Source organism: Taudactylus pleione, unplaced genomic scaffold (genome assembly GCF_031769625.1).
Source record: "Taudactylus pleione unplaced genomic scaffold, aTauple2 ptg000395l, whole genome shotgun sequence".
In the NCBI taxonomy this organism is placed as follows: domain Eukaryota; kingdom Metazoa; phylum Chordata; class Amphibia; order Anura; family Myobatrachidae; genus Taudactylus; species Taudactylus pleione.
Window position 1 is genome coordinate 3199352 of NW_028284796.1, and position 22834 is coordinate 3222185.

Here is a 22834-nt window from a genome sequence, read left to right on the forward strand (position 1 = left end):
CTCAGGATGCTTCCTTCGGGCGGCGGATTCTCCTTTCTGCACAGGAGCGTCCCCACCCTTAAAGGATACTGCTTTGGGACATCCCCAAGGTATCCTGTGGATACCCTATGGACCCTGAAGTAGAAAATATGAGATATGGTAAGAACTTACCCTTGTTATCTCTATTTCTACGAAGTCCATAGGGTTCCACAGGACTCCCGCCCTGTCGCACCTGTGCTGCAGATGGGCTTTGCTCTGGTCACCGGTTTTCCGTCTCCCACTGGTGAGAATGTGATTCTTGTATGTGTCCAGATCTTTGTTCTCTCTCTTCCTTCTCCTCCTCCGGCCTATGGCTTGGTAACTAACTGAGGTGCCTTGGCCCGGGGGCGGGGTATAGGAAGGGGACCTAGTGCATCCTGGGAGGCTGAAAGCTTAACTCTTTGGTGCCCTGCGACTGACGTCACACCTATACCCAAGGTATCCTGTGGAACCCTATGGACTTCGTAGAAATAGAGATAACAAGGGTAAGTTCTTACCATATCTCATATTATCCAATTCAATATTGCAACAAAGTGATGTGTGCGCACACAAGAAACTTTTTATGATTATTGTTATTTTTTTAACTTTTTCATCATTTTATTACTTTTTTATTATTTTTGTATTGATTGTGTATTCACGTACATTGTGAGAGATATATGTTTTAATCCATTTGTGATTAAATATAATATGCTTTATAATTAACAGAGCCTTGACTTCTATATATACTTTCTGCAATTTCACAATCTAAAGATTTATATTAGCGCAGTCCTTAGAATATATTTTTTATTTAGCGTGTTTAATGGGTATACACAAATCCCAACTTATAGAAGATGCAGCTGTAATATAATTTATTTATTAATTATATATTGGAATTATAGAGAAGTAATTGATGTGCTAGATGAGCGCCGAGATCATTAGATGTGTTTAGTGTTTTATTACACAGAGAAACACCTCATGGTTTAATCTCCTTCATGTTTATTTAAATTTAAAACCTTCAGTCCTACTGAGATGAGTGGAAGGAAAAAAGACATGGGGTGGATTGTAATAGGGTGCGAGTTCCTAATAACACAGGACACACTCCGTAGGATTTAGTCATCTTAAAAAAAAAAGTGAAAAGTGTATATCCACTGCACATAGTACTGCCCTCTAAGGACGGTACTTCACAAGTGACGCTCCAGTCGATGCATTTCCCATAGAAATGCATTGGCTAAACGATCATTGGCTGATAGACGAGCCTCTGTCTCTTAGCCAATGAACGGTTCCCCCCATTGATTCTATCAGCCAATGAATGTTCAGCCAATGCATATCTATGGAAAATGCAGTTGCTGGAGCACCATTTGCGAAGTACCGTTTTTAAAAAGGATACCCTAAGGCAGCTACAAATCTCCTGTAGAGACCTCTCTAATGCTGGGTACACACTGGCAGACATATTGGCCGATCAATTGATCGTCCATCGTGCTGCATGTTCGAGCAGTCAACTGACAACCCATACACTTGCAGCAGGGACTGCGGGAAAGTAGGTGCGACGCAGCCCCCGGCCAGATAATAGATGGTTGTTCAGTGTGTATGAACAACAATCATCTGCAGATCACTCAATCTGCAGATATATTGGTTAGGTGTGTACATAGAATGTATAGAAGTGACAATAATTTCTGTATTGGTGTGATATAGATGTGTCCTTATAAACCTAGCGTATTTACACCATAAAGTGCTTCAGCGCAACTGAGATGCTCCAAGAGGTGTAGCTTATCGTATTTTTCTTAAGTTTGCATCTTCTTTGCATCACAGATGTAGTGAAACACCACTTTGTGTACTGGAGGCGCTGGGCTATGACTTTAACCACACAGGAATTTGTTTGAGCACATACAAAGTTGCAGATGAAGCACACCAAAACTTGGATTTGGAAAAGGCTGCGCCTGCTGCATCGTAGCACTTCGTATATAGATTCAGACTCAGTTGTACAAAAGTGGCATATCTAATTGATCAGTGTAATCTAGCAAAGTAGTTTTGTGTCTTCCAGTTGTTTTATTTATGCGAATAAGATGCACATTTTGAGTGAAAAGACGTTCTGCACTGCCGAGACACCCAGGACGTGGCGCACCGAGAGGGGCTGTTTTCTGCGACTTGAGCAATAGTGTATGAGGACACATCTGAAGTTTAATTATAGTATGGATGCATTTTTAATATGAAGGGTTTCTTCATAAATTACTAATTCAGGTTGAGTCTCCCATATCCAAAATGCTTGGGACCAGGGGTATTTTGGATCATGGAATATTCCGTATCTTGGAATATTTGCATATCATAATGAAATATCTTGGGAATGGGACCCAAATATTCACACAGAATGCATTTATGTGTTATATACACCTTATACACACAGCCTGCAGATCATTCTATACAATATTTTCAATAATTTTGTGGCTCAAGCAAAGTTTGTGTACTAAAATGAAATTCATTTGTTTCATATACACACAGCCTGAAGGTAATTTTATACAATATTTTTAATAATTTGTGCCTTAGACAAAGTTTGTGTACATTTGAACCATCTAAAATCAAAGGTTTCATTATCTCAGTCATGCCAAAATAATTCCGTAACTTGGAATATTTGGATATGGGAGACTCAACCTGTACTGTAAATTTAGCATTAACTGGTTTGGGTTTTACAGCATGAAAATTACATCTTCTCTGCTGTTATATGTTCGTTAACCACCAGTTTAATATTCTATGCTCACTGCTTTTGTGTCCATTTCATCCTTGGTGACTGAGTTATTTCTAAGACGTATGCTACTGGGGATAAGCTCCAGCTTTCCAGATGACCGCTCTCTATTCATTGAATTGACATTCAGGCCTTCCAACATCAGACTTTGGTAGGGAAACAGAAAAGCTGCTTTTCAAAGTATTACAGAAAGCACAATAGCATTCTATGGCTTCTGGAAATATTTGCACTGGACGAAAGTCATCAACCCTACTAGGAGTCAGTGTTTCCTGTCCCCTTTTTCTCCTCCTCTTTAGATTTCCTTTTTCCCCGTGTGAGATTTTGTTCCTTAGTGCTGCAGTATATGTCAGTAAAATAAGAAAGAGGCTAATTTGCTGTAAATACTTTTCATTTGCTACATTGTTTTATTGTTTCCCATTTTCATTTTATAAGTCAATTTAATCTCCAACTGACCCTCTGTTTTTGAACTATACTACAGAGTAACTTTGAATATTCTTCCTCGTAGTGCTAGTTACTGTACCAGCAAGTCCTAGCTAGTGTGATGGCGTACATTTGGCTGTAATTTTAATAGGCTGAACAGACTCAAGAATTCACAAGTGATGCGTGAAAGGTCTTAAAAGGAGTTGTTATACGTATGCATTTGGGATGATGTTACATAAGTATTGCACGTGCAATGATTATGGTCTGCTCTATCACAATATTTTCACTCAGGAGTCTAATGGGCAGCAAGGATGGTGGTGGGTTTGATTCCCATCACTGCTCTAACTGTGTTGAGCTTGTATATTCTTCCCATGCTTGCGTGGGTTTTCTCCAGGTACTCTAGTTTCCTCCCTCAATCCAAAAATATACTGGTTGGTAAATTGACTTCTGACAAAAAAATGAACCCTAGTGTGTGAATGGGATGTAGTTATTACAGTCCCGACATCGGAATCCCAGCAAGGAACTTAAGATAGGGGTCGAAATACCGACGCTTATCTGAATCCCGACACCGGAACAACGAGGACGCCAGCCCGAACGAAGGTAAGTCCGGAGCGCCCTTAGCGTTAGCCGCAGGGTAGGGTGGAGGGTTAGCATTAGGGATCCTAGCAGGGTTAGAGATAGGTTTGGAAGGGGGGGGGTGAGATTAGGGTTAGGCACCTTCGGGGAGAGATTAGGGTTAGGCCCACACACCCGCCCCCCCCGGGAGGTTTAGGGAGCGGTAAGAGGGGGTTAGGGTTAGGCACCCCCGGGGGAGGTTAGGGTTAGGCACCACTAAGGGAGATTATGGGAGGGAACAGGGTTGGGTTAGGGTACTTACATGCCCCAGTCGGGATCTTCATCCTGTTGGGCATCCCATGTCGGTATTTAATTCCCATTCCGTGTGAACATCTGGTAGGGAATATAGATTGTAAGCCCCAAAGGGGCAGGGACTGGTGTGAATGGTCAAATATTTTCTGCAAAATGCTGCTTTATATGCGCTATATAATTAACTGGTAATAAATAAATCTTACATATAAAATGTATTGATCTATTTGTTTGGGCAGAACTTTGACCCCAGTTGCCTGTTCTGGGCCTTCCACTGGATGTATTTTGATGAAAATTTAAACAGAGGGATAGCAATTGGTCTGGGATGCCTAACGTAATAACTTGAAGATTTAAACCTGGACAACGCTGGGTAATTCAGCTAGTAATTTAATAAATACCATTTGGGTCATTCTCTTGGAGGGACTCTTATGCCCCGGAATCTACCTTGGATTTGTCCTAATACATGCATGTTCCACAGATATTAACTTCCATGGTGCTATTGATATCAGTATTTACTTTTTTATATGTATTAGTTTAGATATTGATAGGCTTACCTAATTGAAAATCAGGAAGTTAGTTTAAAACCCTGAGGATCTCTCTGAAGCTGATATTTATGGGGGTTGTTTATAGTAATGATACTGAATATATATTATGTCTTCTTGCGGCAGGGGAATCAATTTATGGAGCATACACACGGTCAGATTTGTCAGATGAACGATTTGAACGATTGAACGATTTCTACTTCAGGGTCCATAGTGTATCCACAGGATACCTTGGGGTATAGGTGTGACGTCAGTCGCAGGGCACCAAAGAGTTAAGCTTTCAGCCTCCCAGGATGCACTAGGTCCCCCTCCTATACCCCGCCCCCGGGCCAAGGCACCTCAGTTTAGTTTGGTGCCCGGCCGGCGTCGGGTGCACCTGTTGGAGTGGGGGCTAAGAAGAGCCCCTGAAGCTTTTCTGCATGCAGCTGTGGCTGCACATCTGGATGTACAGCATGGACAGTCAGTCCTGACGTCCATGCTGTCTTCCCTACACCCCCGCCGGTACCAGAACGCCGGTACCGATCCGGGGATGCTGGTGAGCATCTGGGGTCACAGCTAGCGGTGACCCCAGATGTTCCGGACCATGGCCGGATCCAAGGGGGACAAAGGTAAGCAGCGGGGTCCCGCGGTGGGTCCCCGCTGGTCACATGGTCCTAAGTCCCCAGGCAGGGGGCTCCCTGGGGACTGGCTGCAGCGTGGAGCCAGGTACTGAACCTGCGCTTTCCACTACCCCCTGGGACAGCGGACCGCAGCAGAGCGGTAGCGCTGCGGCGTCCCAGGGGTTAAATGCATGCCAGGGGAGCGCGCCTTCCCTGTCTCACAGCCGGCGCCTCCCCCGCTGCACACAGCCCTCTCTGCACTGTGCTGACTGGCCCTGTGTCAGCGCTCCTCCTCCAGGCCAGCTTCTCTCTGCTCCTCGGCGGCCATCTTCTCTGCAACGCATGGTGAACGCTGCTGGAAGTCTGGAAGGAAGCATCGTGGTCTGGGTCCCCCCGCATACCTCTCCTCCGCTGTGGCTCAGGTCTGTGTATGCAGCGCTGTGTCCTACCAGGCCCTGTGTCTGTGTAGTTGAGTGATCAGCGCTGTTAGTGCAGGAATTGTTATTTCTCTGCATTGTATGTGACTGTGCTAGCGCTGCCTGTAACTTTTCTTCTCTAAACTGTCAGCTTTATTACTGTCCCTGTTCTTTCTGCTAAAGCCCTTGCGGTGCGGTGCTGCAGGGTGGTCTCTCGCCTATTTAATACTTAATTGGTGAGAGAGGTCACATACGTGGTGCCATCATGTCTGAAAGTGATTTTCCCCTCCGGCTACAGTGTACCACGTGCAGAGTACTGTTAGCGGAGGGCGAGGGTAGCGCGGAGGGCCTTTGCCGGCAGTGTTTGCCCATGGCGCGGCCTATTACGGTTACAGCACCGGTACAGGAGCCGCCCTGGGCTTGTTTCGCTCAGGCGTTAACAGCTTTAGTGGGCCAGTTAGCTCCGCAGCCCGCGTTTACTCCGATGGGTTTGTCCCAGCAGTCTGTGGTGTCGTCACCCATGCAGGGGTTCCCACGACAATTGGTGGTACCCCACAGTCTCCCTATTTCCCCGCTCCCGGGTTCTCAGGAGCCAGCGTGGGTTAACTCCCTGACGAGTTCGGTACAGCACTTATCGGATGTGTTGCAAGGGGAGTCTGTGATGCGGCCTCATAAAAGGCCGGTGGCGTCTCTGTCCGCTCCTTATGAGGATGACGAAGGGACGTCTGATGATGGGGAGATTCTGGATCCTTACGATCAGGAACCTCTCCATACTAAGGACGCTGATGCTAAATCCAAAGTATATATTCCTGGACTTATTCGGGCGGTCCGCACAGCCTTGGTGATTGAGGACGAAGTTCCCCCAGCGGCTAAATCTAAGTATGCCTTTTTCAAAGATGTGAAGGGCGATGCCACAGTCTTTCCTCTTTCGGGTCAGTTGGTGGACCATTTAGAGGAGGCGTGGAAACAACCTGGCAAAAGATACCAGCCGCAGAGACGCCTGGCGGTGGCTTATCCGTTCGCGGATAATTATTTTGCTAAGTGGGAATCCCCTCCACAGGTGGATTCTCACGTGACCCGTCTTGTCCGTAGTGCCACATTGCCGATGCCATCCATGTCCTCCCTTAAGGATGCTACGGACCGCAAGGTAGAAATCTGCCTGAAGTCCGCTTATTCCCTTGCAGGGGGGGCAGCACGGCCGGCTATGGCCATTTGCTGGGTTGCCAGAGCGATGGAGCGCTGGGCGGATTCATTAGCGGCTTCTTTTGAATCCGACTGTCCGGCCGAACAGGCGGAGTTGATTGGCAATCTCCGTGATTCGGCCACCTACATCAACGAGGCGGCTCTAGACATTAGTACTCTGGTGTCTAGAATTTCTTCAGCAGCGGTAGCTGCTCGTCGCACCTTGTGGCTGCGATCCTGGAAGGCGGACGCAGATTCCAAGAAAGGTCTGGAAGCGTTGCCGTTTACCGGAGAAGTTCTCTTCGGTCCGGATCTGGATAAGATTGTGGCCACGCTGGTGGCAGCCAAATCTGCTTGTCTTCCGTCGGCCGCTGCTCCTTCTGGTTCTGGACCATCGTCCTTTCGGTCATCTAGGGCCCAGGGCAGGCCCAAACCACAGTCGTTTCCTCGACAGGCTGGCCCTAAGAAATCGGTCAAGCCCCGGAAACAGGCATGGAGTACCAGACGTCCGGCCCCCAAGCCAGATGACAAGCCTGCGGCCTGACGGTCCGGGTCTCCCCTTGGGGGATCCCAGGGTGGGAGGCCGCCTGCTGCAGTTCTCCCGGTGTTGGTCGTTCACTACGACAGACACTTGGGTTCTGGAGGTGGTCTCCCACGGGTACGGCCTCTCCTTCCGGCACAGACCCCCGGCTCGATTCTTCACCATGGGTCTACCATCAGACTGGAACAAGGCTACGGAGCTGCAGAAGGTATTGCACACTATGCTCCAGGCTGGAGTTATAGTGTCTGTTCCATTCTCCCAGAGGGGCCAGGGTTTTTATTCAAATCTATTTTTGGTACAGGAACCCAATGGGTCATATCGTCCGATTCTCAACCTCAAAGCACTCAACAAGTCTTTGCGGGTCCCGAAGTTTCGGATGGAGACCCTACGGTCCATCATTCTGGCGCTGGAACCTGGGGACTACATGGTGTCATTGGACATACAGGACGCTTACCTGCATGTCCCTATTCTTTTGCGCCATCAAGAGTTCCTTCGGTTTGCAATCCGCAGCGACCACTTCCAGTTTCGGGCGTTACCTTTTGGCCTGGCGACAGCACCACGTGTGTTCACAAAGGTGATGGCGGTCATGGCGGCTTCTCTGCGGCTGCAGGGAGTCCGCATGTTGCCGTACTTGGACGACCTGTTATTGGTGGCAGGATCTCCAGAGCTCCTGTTACACCACTTGGACCTGACCATTGCACTGCTGCAACGGCACGGCTGGCTAATCAACTGGCAGAAGTCCACTCTAATCCCGTCTCGGAGGATTCTGCATCTTGGAGCCTTATTGGACTCGGGACAGCAAAGGATCTTCGTGACGGAGGACAAGATCTCTGCTTTACAGTCAAGGGTGCGCAGTTGTCTGCACAGCCGCCGGGTGTCCTTACACTCGGCGATGAGGTTACTGGGCTCCATGGTGTCGGTGTTCGACATGGTGGAATACGCCCAGTTTCACTCCAGACCTCTGCAGCACCTGTCCAAGTGGAACAGGCTGCCTCAGTCTCTGAAGTTCCAGACGATTGTGCTCACCCCGGAGGTTCGCCTGTCCCTTGCGTGGTGGTTAAAGACGACCCACCTCAACAAGGGACGTCCGTTCTGGGTTCCAAATTGGGTCCTGTTGACAACGGACGCCAGTCTTCGGGGCTGGGGAGCAGTTTCGGGTCCACACTTGTTCCAGGGCAGGTGGACGCCGACAGAAGCGGAGCTTCCAATAAATATCTTGGAACTCCGTGCGGTCTTCAATGCTCTCCTGCAGGCACAGCGGTTTCTCCAGGGTCACCCGGTGCAGGTCCAGTCGGACAACGCTACCACCGTGGCCTACATAAACAGGCAAGGAGGAACTCGCAGTCGGGCGGCTCTCGTAGAGGTCTCTCGGATCCTGGTTTGGGCGGAGCGCAATCCTCCGGCCATATCAGCGGTCTTCATCCCGGGAGTGCTAAATTGGGAGGCGGACTTTCTAAGTCGCCAGGACGTTCATCCAGGGGAATGGTCCCTGCACCCGGACGTTTTTCAACTACTGGTGGACAGGTGGGGTCTTCCAGAAATCGACCTCATGGCGTCCCGGCACAACAACAAGTTGCCGGTGTACGGGTCTCGCACAAGAGACGAAGGGGCGTCTCTGGTGGATGCTCTGTCCGTCCGGTGGACGTTCAGGTTCGCATACCTGTTCCCTCCGGTCTCCCTTCCTCCACGGGTAATCCGGAAATTCAAACAGGAAGGAGGGACGCTCCTGTTGATAGCTCCCGCGTGGCCCAGACGGCACTGGTTCTCAGACCTTCAGGGTCTGTCCGTGGACAGTCCTCTGCGGTTGCCGCTACGACCGGACCTTCTGTCTCAGGGTCCTTGTCTTCACCCGGACCTGACTCTGCTGTCTTTGACGGCGTGGCTGTTGAGACGGCCATGCTGAGGTCCCGGGGGTTTTCCAGCTCTGTGGTGCGTACCATGTTACGAGCTCGGAAACCGTCTTCCGCGAGGATATACCATCGCATGTGGCATACGTTCTTCCAGTGGTGTCGACCGAGAGGTTATGCATCGCGGGAGTTTCGTCTGTCTCGGATTCTCGCCTTCCTGCAAGCGGGACTAGATCATGGGCTTCGCCTTGCTTCTTTGAAGGTACAGGTTTCGGCCCTATCTGTCTGGTTTCACCGTAGGATTGTTACAATCCCGGATGTGCGCACCTTTATGCAAGGTGTTCTCCGTATTCAGCCGCCCTTTGTTCCACCTGTGGCGCCTTGGGATTTGGCTGTGGTCCTGAGGGCTCTCCAAGGACCGCCGTTTGAACCACTGGGCTCAGTGGATATTAAATGGCTAACAGCTAAGACTGTTTTCCTTCTGGCCATTGCTTAGGCCAGACGTGTTTCTGAGTTAGGGGCTCTTTCTTGTAGACCCCCTTTCTTGGTTTTTCATGGGAACAGGGCAGTGCTCCGCACTCGGCCCGAGTTTCTTCCCAAAGTTGTTTCCCAGTTTCATGTTAACGAGGAAATAGTTGTTCCGGCCTTTAACTCACCGGGTCTTTCCGTGGGTGAGGCCTCTTTGGATGTTGTGCGGGCCTTAAGGACTTATGTTGACCGCACTTCTTCGTTTAGGAAGTCGGACGCTTTGTTTGTCCTCTATGGCTTCCGTAAAAAGGGTTGGCCTGCTTCAAAGCAAACTTTGGCAGCCTGGATCCGTATAGCTATTTCTGAAGCTTATCTTCATGAAGGCCTACCGGTCCCTCCTTCTCTGAAGGCTCATTCCACTAGGTCTGTGGGTCCTTCGTGGGCAGCTCGACGTGGTGCCTCGGCAGTTCAGATCTGCAAGGCTGCTACGTGGTCTTCTGTCCATACCTTCGTGGGGTATTACAGGTTTGACACCTTCGCCTCTCAGGATGCTTCCTTCGGGCGGCGGATTCTCCTTTCTGCACAGGAGCGTCCCCACCCTTAAAGGATACTGCTTTGGGACATCCCCAAGGTATCCTGTGGATACCCTATGGACCCTGAAGTAGAAAATATGAGATATGGTAAGAACTTACCCTTGTTATCTCTATTTCTACGAAGTCCATAGGGTTCCACAGGACTCCCGCCCTGTCGCACCTGTGCTGCAGTTGGGCTTTGCTCTGGTCACCGGTTTTCCGTCTCCCTCTGGTGAGAATGTGATTCTTGTATGTGTCCATATCTTTGTTCTCTCTCTTCCTTCTCCTCCTCCGGCCTATGGCTTGGTAACTAACTGAGGTGCCTTGGCCCGGGGGCGGGGTATAGGAGGGGGACCTAGTGCATCCTGGGAGGCTGAAAGCTTAACTCTTTGGTGCCCTGCGACTGACGTCACACCTATACCCCAAGGTATCCTGTGGAACCCTATGGACTTCGTAGAAATAGAGATAACAAGGGTAAGTTCTTACCATATCTCATATTTTTTGACTGCATTAAAATGATTGGAATCGTCCAAGTCTTACTGCAAACACATCAGATGTCAGATATCGTTATCTGACAAACGGGAACGCGCATCGTTCATCGTCCATCGTTCAGATATGTCAGATTTTCCTTCAGATATGAACGACTGAACGATTTTTAAATCGTTATCGTTCAGATCTGAAGGAAAAATCTGACCGTGTATGTACCATTAAGCTCATCTTAAAATATATGTGGAACTATTATGAGTTACAATACCAAGGGTACAAAAAGCTTGAGTTTATGGTAATTTATACCCTGTGAAAATTAATTCATTCTTTCTGTTGCAAGATAACTTGTATGTGCTTATAATTGTTTAGAAAATGTATTGTCTTGTTTGTACTGATTTGTTTTTTTAAATATAATAAAAATACTCAATTTAAAACCCTGAGGAGCCAATGGAGTGAGGACTGGAGAACAAGCTACCTTCTAAGGAGAGCGCAGTGGCACCTGAAATAGAGACAACCCACAGGAGCAGAGGACACTGTCTGAAGTTCAATAGTTAGCCGGCCTTGAGCCGGAAGAGCGGCTGCACCTGAGTTCAGGGCACTGGCAGCTGTTGCTTGCAAATTTTGCCAGAAATACTGTAAATAGCTTTTTATCTAATGTCCATACGCCAGGGAAAAATAGTACAAATTCACACACACATGCACTCTCCTAATTGGTTTTATAATGACCTTTTCATAGTTACACCAATACCCAAAAAGTATCTCAAAATATATTTATCTCTCGTTTATATCGATTTATAGGGACAGAAACTCACTCTTTCTTCTTCTGGGATTTTGTGAAGGCTGTCAAATAACTTTGCGATTTTGCCTTAACTTTGAGTATGTCAAAAGATAAAGGGAAACACGAGGGGGGCCACCTGTGCTGGCATGTAAAGCTTGTGTGTCCTCACAGGGCATAAAGAAGGGTTTGTGTGTTGACTGTTATAAAATGCCACCTTACCAGTCCGGGTTACCTCCTGCTGAATAAGAGCCATCTTGTAGTCACATTGCATTGTTACCTTTATACGTATATATGCTAAGCATAAAGGGAAACAGGAGTTCAGGCAAGTTTTATTTATCACTGCTATTGCTCCATTTGACCCTCAACTACCGGGATGGTAGGGGTTATATTGTATTTCACATTTAAGCGGGGCATACACGGTGCGATATGCACCATGTATGACGACTGGCGATCCGATGCCCGACATATCGTGCGGAGCGAAGTGGTGGCCGACCACCCGATATGCCGGCGCCCCCCTCCCTCACCCGCATAGTGCATCATGGGGTCGTACATCGCATCCCCTGACCTAGTGATTTTTCTGTAAGATCTGGGCATGTGATGTACGACCCCACGGGAGCGCGCATGGGACGATATCATGCCCATACCCTATACGATCTATCGTGCCAATCCGTCGAATCGGCAACTATATCGCACCGTGTATGGCCGGCTTTTGTGAAGGCTGAGCTGCCATCCCCCTCTCTCCTAATTAGTCGGAAATGTTCAGCTGCAGTTGATCATGGAAATGTCTGCTGAAGGGAGATTTGGACTCTCTGAGTATACCTTTCTCCTAGGACCAAGGTATATAGCATTGGACTCCTACCAACTTTTGTGTTTGTATAAGTTGATTCAGTGCCGACTTGTAAGTATGTTTGTATGCATTGCACTTATATCCTATTAATGTGATATTTATATGCATGTAGATCCTACCATACTTGTGTGTTTAGGTAGTTGATTTTAATGTCCTTTTGCTAATATATTTATATGCATTTTATGTGACGTATGCTTACTCTGCTGGAAAAAAAAAGTTTTTGTTTTTCCTAACCCCCAACTACCTGGTGTATAAGGGTTAGAGAGTACTTCAAATTTATTTATATCTGTGAAAATGGTCACATTGTATTGTTAACCCTACACTGGTTGTAGGTTACTTGCAAGTATTTCCCATGTCTCAGGAAAAGGGTAAACAGAAGACTGTTGTCCCTGTGCTGATTTCATGTAAATCCTGTGCAGCTGGCCTCTCAGGATTTCATACAGGATGGACTGTGGGTTGATTGTTATACACCACAATAGTCCACCTCGCCAGCACCTGTTCAAGGGTCACCTTGAATGTTCTCCTGGTCTCAGGTTATGACGCAGTTAGTGGACTGCGTATCAGCTCCCACACTGCCTCCCACCTTGGATTACCCACAGTAAATACAGCCTGCTATGTTTCCTCTTCCCATACATCCTTTCTGGATGGAGGGTTATGTCCACTCAGGTAGATGCTAAAAACCAGATTCTGAACTATCTGCAGATGTTACAAGTGAATAAGGCATCAGCCGTCTCACCATATAGATGGACTGCACCATTCTTTCAGTCCACCCTACTTTCAGATTCTGATATATCATTTGAGGAGGCAGAGGATACAGTTTTCTCTCTCTGGGCTTATCTCGGAGAGGGGGAGCACCATTCATCAGTGGATGTTCCTCTCTAGCAGGGACGGTTATTCAATTCTCATTATAGAAGATGAAGTACCGGCTCCTAAACCCTGATAAACCTGGTGTTCAGCACCAGAAGGTGATTTAGTCTGGATTCCCTCAATCTGAACAGCTCACTGAGCTTATGGGGGAAGCACAGAGGTACCTCATGAGCGGTGCCGACGTGCGTTTCGCTGGGGGTACCTCTGTGAGTATGGAGGTTCCCTGCACCATTGACCCTGACTCTCCTGCTGGGAACTCCTTCGGTACTACAGACCAGGTACTTTTTCTCCCTTCCCTGCTTTCTCACCGGCTGCTGCTCACCGCTGACACACTGCACTTTTTGTTAACAGTGTGAGGCCACGAGACCAGTGGCTCGCAGCAGAAGCAGCTGCTCCCTTCTCTGTGTCGTTACTTTGGAACTCTCATTCCCAATCCTATGCATATCAAGATTGGGAAAAGCAAATTTCATTGCATGTAAGAACATAGGCACTATTTTCCTGTCTATATGTATACTCTATTTTGGGGAAACCTGGTACCCTATTTTATTGTATTGACTATCCCAGCCTACAGATATATACTACAGAGATTTAATCATAGATAAAAACTGACCCAGATTTGTGTTTTTGATGTATCCCATTTGTGTTGTTTGTACGGTTATTGTTTGATTATGGTATGAATGACCATTGATAGTCACTCAGATTACCCAGCTGGTTAATAGTCAGTGTTCTAGACCAGTTACATCTCTCTCCTCTCCATGCTCTCTCACCGGCTGCGGCTCAGCGCTGACTCACTCCGCTGCCTTGCAACAGTGTGATGCCATAGACTAGCGCCGGCAGCTGCTTTATTTACTTCCTCTGTGTCTCTACTTTGGAACTCTCATTCCCAAACCTATGCTATGCTATGAATGATTCTATTGTATATAAGAACACAGGCACTATATTTCTCTTGGTATAGGATATAATCTATATTGGGGAGACCTGGTACCCTATTCTGTGTTATCAGCTATCCCAGCTCATTAAGGATAACCTCAGAAAGATTAGTAAATCTATACGTTGACCGCTATGTATAATTGATAGAATTTTGTGGTCTTGGTGCATTTTGATGTGTGTACGTTTCACTGTTCTCTATTGAATCCTGCATATATTTTCGCAGATTATTGCCTCTTCAGTAATTGTCAACACGTATCACAATTTCACAGCACGAAATATACATTTGTCCTCTGTTGTATTGTCCTTTTATATGCTCACTCTGGAATAATTTTTTCCAGTCTTTTTGCTTGCATAAACTATTTTGATTCCAGTATTTTAAGTGTATGAATTAAAGATTTACCTTTTAAGAAAAAATTTTTTGGAGGTGTGCCCCAATCATAGAAGTACTCTTTTGCTTTCTTGCATTCTTGTTATATTTGAGAAGGAGTCAGGATACTGGCATACTTGGATGACCTTCTGATATTGACTACGGAGGTTTTACAACATAGTCTCCAGCTGATCACTGCCTGTCTACAGGAGCAGGGCTGGATAATAAATTGGAAAAGCTCTTCCCTTTTTCCAACAAGATGGTACATCTGGGCGCGCTACTGGATTCCCTTGCACAAAGGATCTTTCTAACAGTGGACAGGTTTTTGGCTCTACAATTGCGGATTTGCAAAGTGCTCCAAAATCAGCGGGTATCCATTCACTCACCAATTCAGGTCCTGGGGTCAATGTTGTCCACCTTCAACATGGTGGAGTATGCCCAGTTACAGTCCAGGCCTCTACAAAGATTGATTCTCTCCAGGAGGAACGGACAGCATCATCTTATAAGGTCTCAGAGGATCCCTCTCACTCCAGGGGCGCCCGTTCTGGGGAAGATGGACAAATCAAGAAAGTCATCTGCCAATAAACATTCTGAACTGCGAGCAATAAACAGAGCATTGATCAAGGCACAGGATATGCTCCACGGCAGGCCGGTCCAGATCCAGTCCAACAATGCGACTACAGTGGCCTACCTCAATCATCAGGGCGGCACATGAAGTTATGCAGACATGGAAGAAGTGGCAAAGGTTCTGATTTGGGCAGAACGTCATCTTCCGGCTATCTCGGCAATTTTCATACCGGGAGTGCTCTCCATCCGGGAGTGTTTCCATTCCTGGTAAAAATTCCATTCCTAGAGATCTCATTGCGTCACGCCACAACCACAAGTTCCCCAGGTACGGGGCCAGGTCCAGAGACCTATCAGCAGTCTATGTGGACGCACTGGCAGTAAGATGGGACTTCAAGTTGGTGTATCTCTTTCCTTCAATTTACCTGCTCCCAAGAGTTCTCAGGAAATTCAAGCAGGAAGGTGGAGCAGTAATACTGGTGGCTCCGGCTTTGCCGTAGATCGTCCATATCTTTTCCTCTGGGACAGGATCTGCTAATGCAGGATCCCTGCCGACATCCAGACTTGTCCCGTCTGACTTCGACGACGTGGCTCTTGAATCTTCCATCTTAAAAGCGAAGGGATTATCCAGTTCTGTAATTCAAACAATGTTTAGAGCACGGAAGCCTGCTTCTGCCCGCATCTATTACAGAATTTGGCATTCTTTTTTTCAATGGTGTTCTCATAAGGAATATGATCCAAAGGTGTTCAGGATACAGGTTTTTCTGCAGGCAGGGTTAGACAATGGTCTCTGCCTAGCCATTTTGAGAGTGCAGGTTTCTACACTGTCAGTCTGGTTCCAGAAGAAGATTGCTTCATTACCAGGTGTTAGAATTTTTTTCCAATGAGTTCTGCGAGTCCAGCCTCCTTTTGTTCTACCGGTAACACCGTGGGATTTGTCTTTGGTTCTTAAGGGTTTACAAGCTTCCCCATTTGAACCTTTAGATTCTGTAGATTTGAAGTGGTTGACCGCAAAGACACTTTTTCTTCTTGCTATCTCTTCTGCTTGCTGAGTCTCTGATTTGGCAGCGCTCTCTTGTCGCTCACCATTTTTTATTTTTCTCCAGGATAAAGCTGTTCATCGTACTATGGAGGGTTACCTTCCTAAGGTAGTGTCCCGTTTTCATGTAAATGAAGAATTTGTTCCAGCTTTTTCAGGCTCCAGAACTTTCTGTAGGTGAAGCCTCCCTGGATGTAGTTCATGCTCGACGTATTTATGTGGAGCATACGAACTGTTAGAAAATCAGATTCTCTTTTTGTATTATATGGTTTTCACAAACTAGGATGGCCAGCTGATAAGCAGACTCTGTCGAGGTGGCTACGCATGACTATCTCTCAGGTATAGACACAGGCTGATATTCCTGTCCCAAGCACGGTGACAGCACATTCTTCTCTGTCTGTAGGGCCATCGTGGGCATTCAGTCGTGGTGCCTCTGCTGAACAGTTGTGCAAGGCTGCTACGTGGTCTTCTGTCCACACTTTTCTTAGGTTTTATGCCTTTGATACTTTTGCCTCCCAGGATGCTTCCTTTTGGCGACATGTTCTCCTTTCTGCTCAGGAGTGTCCCCCAGCTAGGGGAACTGCTTTAGGACATCCCCATGGTATCCCTCTGGGATCCCTATGGACCCCGAAGAATAAATATTGAGTTATGGTAGACTTACCTTGATGACTCCTTTTCTTTGAGGTCCATAGGGTCCACAGGGCACCCACCCCGACACACCTGGCTTCATTGGGTGATTTTTTTTTTCAGTCACAGATTCCCTCATCTTCTGTAAGAGTGTTTCTGGTGTACGATTGTTCTTAATTCTCCTCTTTCCTTCTCCTGCCTTGAGGCTTGTTAACTAAACTGGAAGTCCTATGGCTTGGGGTGGGATATATATGGAGGAGGACCTGTGGCATTCTGGGAGCCAAAGCTTTAACTGTTTGGTACCTGGTCTTCCAACCATAATATACCCCATGGTATCCCTGTGGACCCTATGGACCTTGAAGAAAAGGAGTTATCTAGGTAAGTCTACCATAACTCTTTTTCACTGTTACTAAATTGTAAATTAGTAGCACTGTCAACATGGAAGCTAGTAATCTCTACTGCATTTCTTGGGATAGTGTATTCTGCTATACAAACAAGGATCCAATCCAGCTATCCTGGAGGAAACCTGTAATGTTGTTACTGGGATTTCCTGAGACAGTGCAATACTCTCCAGTGCTATCACATAGTGCAATGTGCATTTACTTCTGAACACAGTTTTTAAAGATCCTGGGGCCAAACCTGAGCATCACTTTTTATTTTTGCGAGAAGCAAATGTCATTGAAGGGTCCATAGAATACATAAATCACAATGGTCATGGTGCAAATCAGCATAGTACAGTCACATAGGTGTTAGACAATGAAGGCAACATAAAAATGTAGGCGAGTAGTAAAATGTCACAACATACTACCCATATATCTCAGTCTTTCAGCATGTGTGGTTAACACCACATGTAAAACATATGGCTATCTCATAATTAGTGTGCCTGTCACAATCTTTTTCTAAATGATACCAAGAAGTCAAGGGAACCATCTTCTTAGGAGAATGGGTACCGACATATGGAAGCCAAATGGAAAAGAACTTCTCTGCCCTCCCCCCTGTATCTGTAGACGGCTCTATATCCGTTTGATAAAGGTGTGCTAACCTGGGTAACATTAAAGTCATACATGGCAAAACGGGAACAATCCACTGACAAAGAATGTTATTGTTATTTTTTTTCACCGCTGCACTTTTAGCTAAGGGCATTGTAGCACCAGGAAGTTATCTACAGTGGAGTCTGACAGGCCTAAGGTACAGATGTGCCCAAATACATTTAGCCTCCTTATGCGTTAATCAGCCCTTCTGGTGGCACAACTCTGTAGTGCTTGAGCGTTTTTTCGTGCAACTTTCACCCTTAAAATGCGTCGTCTTTGCAAAGCAATGTGAATAGGATGCACAAGCAGATTCGACTGATTAAAATGATATGCCTATATTCTGTGTGCAACTGCAGGTGTTAAGCGCAAACAAAATAGTGTTATGGTGCACTGGTAACGTCAAATCATTAAAATATAACTTTTATTATCGTCTTTAAAATAAAATGAACACCAAATAAACGTATATAAATGAATTCCATATAACCCTACATACACAATGTTAGAAATCTCCACTAGTATGAACTGTATTGTGTAAAAATGGAGATTAAAATTTGGCAATACAGGTTGAGTCTCCCATATCCAAATATTCTGAAATACGGAATATTCTGAAATACGGAATATTCTGAAATACGGAATATTTTTGCCATGACTGAGATAATGAATCCTTTGATTTTTGATGGTTCAATGTACACAAACGTTGTCTAAGGCACAAATTATTAAAAATATTGTATAAAATTACCTTCAGGCTGTGTGTATAAGGTGTATATGAAACATAAATTAATTTCATTTTTGTAAACAAACTTAGCTTGAGCCACAAAATTATTGAAAATGTTGTATAATATGACCTGCAGCCTGTATGTATAAGGTGTATATAACACATAAATGCATTCTGTGTGTATATTGGGGTACCATTCCCAAGATATTTCATTATGAAATGCAAATATTCCAAAATACGGAATATTCTGTTATCCAAAATACCCCTGGTCCCAAGCATTTTTGATATCGGAGACTCGACCTGTACTAGGATTCCTGTGTGTTAATAATTAGCTCACTGTATTATGGTGCATACACACGGTCAGATTTTTTTGTCAGATCTGAACAATAACTATTATAAAATCGTTCAATCATTCATATCTGAAAGAAAATGTGACATGTCAGCCTATAACGATGAACGATGCGCGTTCCTGCATGTCAGATAACGATATCTGACATCTGATGTGTTTGCAGTCAGATTTGGACGATTTCATTCATTTTAATACTGTCTGAAATCGTTCAAATCGTTTGTAGAATTGTTCAATTCGTTGGTAAAAATTGTTCAATCGTTCATTGTTCATCTGACAGATCTGACCGTGTGTATGCACCATTACACTTTATTTCCTGGTAGCTCTGAGCGTCTTTTTGTGCAACTTTTTCCTTTAAAATGCATCTTATTTGCAAAGCAAACCGATTAGAATGCACAAGCAGGTTGTGTTGATTAAAATGATATGCCTATATTCTGTGTGCGACTACGGGTGTATCAGCATGCGAAATGCACCGTTAGTGTCACAGCTGCTAACACTCCAACGTAGTATTTTGCATGCAGATATGGCTGCAGTTGCACACATAATATGCGTCCAATTCACATCACTTTGTGAATAAAATGCATTTTAAGGGAAGAAGTTTCACAAAAAGACTTGGCGCTACCGTGTTGTGTAACGCTACTTGTAACATATGGGGAATAGATGTATGTGGACACATCTGCTCCAAAGAGCCCACTAACAAGTTACTGTGAAAGGGATCCCGAGATCCTGCGTAACTTAGGGGCCTATTCATGATCCGTTATAAGCCTGTTACACATGCAGAAACGCTTTTTTCCGTATGTTTTTAGTAACTGGCCTATTCATTATTAGGGGCCCAAAAGGGCCGTCTACTGTAGTATTCCACAAACTGAGTTTACTTACAGGAGCCAACGCCTGTCTTCAGATGGCGTTGCTTCCCGTAGTCCCACTCCTTCTTATGGGAAGTAGGTCCGGGGTTGCAAATCGGGATCAAAGGGGATCCATCCACTGCCTCCACACTGTGTCCTGCGGTTGTGTGCATGCGTGAATTCATATCGTACATGGGCATTGTCTGGCATGGCACCAGTATGTAACACTGAGACACTGTAGCAGTGTTAGAGATTGCAATAAAAGCTGCCTTTCTGAGCAGCTGTCCTCGCACCGGTGCAATACTGAATTGCTTCGGTATTTAAGTGTCCACCAACTCAACTAGTGACGTGATAGAGACTTCATTATCCGGGGCCAGTCCCATAGTCATAAATATGGTGCATACACACGATCAGATTTTTCCTTCAGATATGAACGATAACGATTTAAAAATCGTTCAGTCGTTCATATCTGACATGCCTGAACGATGGACGATCAACGATGCGCGTTCCCGTTTGTCAGATAACGATATCTGACATCTGATGGGTTTGCAGTCAGACTTGGACGATTCCATTCATTTTAATGCAGTCAAAAATCGTTCAATCGTTCAAATCGTTCAAAACTTTGGTAAAATCGTTCAAATCGTTTAATCGTTCAGTCGTTCATCTGACAAGTCTGACAAATCTGACCATGTGTACGCTCCAATAGACATCCAGAACTGCTGCACTTTCTCAAAAGACCACATACCATGTAGTAAATGTGCATCTGGTTGAGAGCACTTGAAGCAAGCAGAATCTGATGAAACACCTGTGATAAATAACAAATTTGGAGCAAAATAAGCTCTATTTAAAGTGCATTTCCACATATGATGCTGATACCAAATGTTTATTCAATCTAACACACGCTTTCACTGTGTCAGACAGTTCCACCTCCTATAATGTCAAGCTCAATTTAGCTAAACCAATAGTTAATGTAGCAAGATCCAGAGTTATACAAGAAAGCCCGAGCACCACTATCTTTACCTTGATCCATGTACTCGACATCTCTCTGAGCCCCAGTCAGAAGATGGGCATCGGAATGATAAGACTGCATCTCCATTATAACCTTTAAAAACCTCAATCTGGTGTATTGTGCCTGCAGATGGAACATCTTTAAGTCATACAAGTGCTTTTCTGCTAGTATTATATTATGTTAAATGTTTGTTCCCATCTTAGAAAGGAACTCAAATGTTAAAAGAGATCTTGAAGATTGACAGCTCAGATAGTCCAGACCAGCAGAAAGATGACAAGCAGGATCCAAGAACTGCACCTGTCCAGCGCAGACAAACCAAGCAAATGGGTAAATGTATTGATTACCTTTTGTGCTTTGGAGTAAGATATCTTGTACTATGAGTTGGGAGTTTTTTTATTAAAAGTTTTATAATTTAGAGTATTCAGTTACTGTTAAATTATATGTATTTAAAAACAATGTATTTATTACATAGTCAAAATAAAGGGAAACTATCATTTCTAATTCAGGGTCCATAGGGTGACAATGGGGTGTAGGTGGGACCTGAAGGACCGGAGACCAACAGAAAAGCTATTCAATCCCAGGATGCGCCGGTCCTTCCCCCTATACCCCGCCCACAGCCTGAGGGCAACTCTATTTCGTTGTTGTCCGGTGGGAGCTGGATCACCATTTTTACCAGTGGGACGGCTTCAAGCAGCCCAAGATTATTTGTTTGATTTCTTTTTATTTCTATTGTTTTGACTACTGAGTAGCAGCAAAAGACTGTCCCATGGACGTCTGTGCTGCTGCTCCACGACGCCGTGACCCCACCCTAGCTAGGTATTCCCGGCGGAGCTCTGACAGGGACTAGCTAGCAGGCTCCCCGACACTAGACTGCAGTCCGGAATCCAGGGGACAGGTAAGGTGGACCCCTGATTGCGGGGGCCCGCGTCTTAACGCAGTCTAGCCTCCGGTCTCAGGAGACAGACTGGAGGCGCTGATGTGGACACTGGTGTGCCCACGACTCCACTGGACCACTGGGGCATTAATATACTGGGGCAGGGCATATTTAGAGGCCAGGGGACCCGGTGGTTAATGTCCACATGGGGAGAAGGTGCTCTCCCTGCAGCCCCTCCCCCAGCTCAGGGCGCCATTCCACTGCGGTTTAGCCCTTCCCTGAGCTGTTCCTCCCTCACCTTCCTCCCCCCTCAGAGACGTGCTGCAGCCATTTTCTGCTTCACAGGCCTCCGGGAACGCTGGGTCCAGTCTCCCTGTTTACCTCTCCCATGGGCCAGGTTATACAGCGCTATATCCTACCAGCCACTGCGGTTTGTGTAGTTGATTGTAGTGCCAATTGCAGATATATAATGTTATTATTTGCGTTTGTATGTGACTTGTGCTAGCGCTTATCTCTACTTTCTATACTGTCCAGCTTATACCTTTATTCTAATATACCCTGACATACTAAAGTATAGGGGGTTCATTGTACCTCACATCTCCTATATGTTTTTGAAGGCTATCACATACTATATAACGCGGTTGCACACTACACACGGCCATATTACACATACTGCAGGGTGTTCACTGCACTTTATCATACTATGTATTTTATTATTCTTGTGGCTATGTCTGGCAGAGGAAAGAATATCAGGTAGGCTGAGGCTGCTCCTCCTGCTCTGGTGTCTTGTAAGTCCTGCTTAGTGGGCTTAGCCTCAGAGGACCTCATTCAGGATACTCTTTGTACTAATTGTTACACAGCCTCAGGCCCCTCAGCCCCGATGTCTCCTCCTCATGACCCACCCTGGGCTGCCTTTTCTCAGGTGCTGGCAAAGATTGCGGACCACATAGCAGTGCATGTGGTAGCCCCCCTGTGGAATGGCCAGAGCAGGTACTCCCTGCAAATCCTTTGCCTCCCCCATGGGTAGACATACTGTCTACCTCAGTACAGAGTTTGGCTAATACCTCTACGGTTTTTCAGCAATTGCTGCAAAAGGAAAAGCCTTTACCTACTAAACGTGCTGTGTTCTCTTCCCAGTCCACCCAGTTATCTGATTGTGATATATCATCTGGGGAGGCAGAAGACGCAGACCTCTCTTACTCTGACTCTCAGGAGACGAGGAGCCACCCTCTAAATTAAATATACCTGCTCTTGTGCGAGCTATAAAATCTATTTTATAAATAAAAAAAGGAAGAACCCGCTCCTAAGAAAACACAACCACTTT

General features: G+C 45.9%; 1 protein-coding gene across 2 annotated transcripts in view; it reads left to right on the forward strand.

Moving 5' to 3' along the window:
• Positions 1-22834, forward strand: part of XRN1 (5'-3' exoribonuclease 1) — a 209917-nt gene that overhangs the window by 173411 nt on the left and 13672 nt on the right. For both annotated transcript variants that reach the window (XM_088446275.1, XM_088446277.1), the window contains one exon: positions 20840-20963. In XM_088446275.1, coding sequence (XP_088302401.1) covers positions 20840-20963 — 124 coding nt within the window. The remainder of the gene's footprint in view (positions 1-20839; positions 20964-22834) is intronic.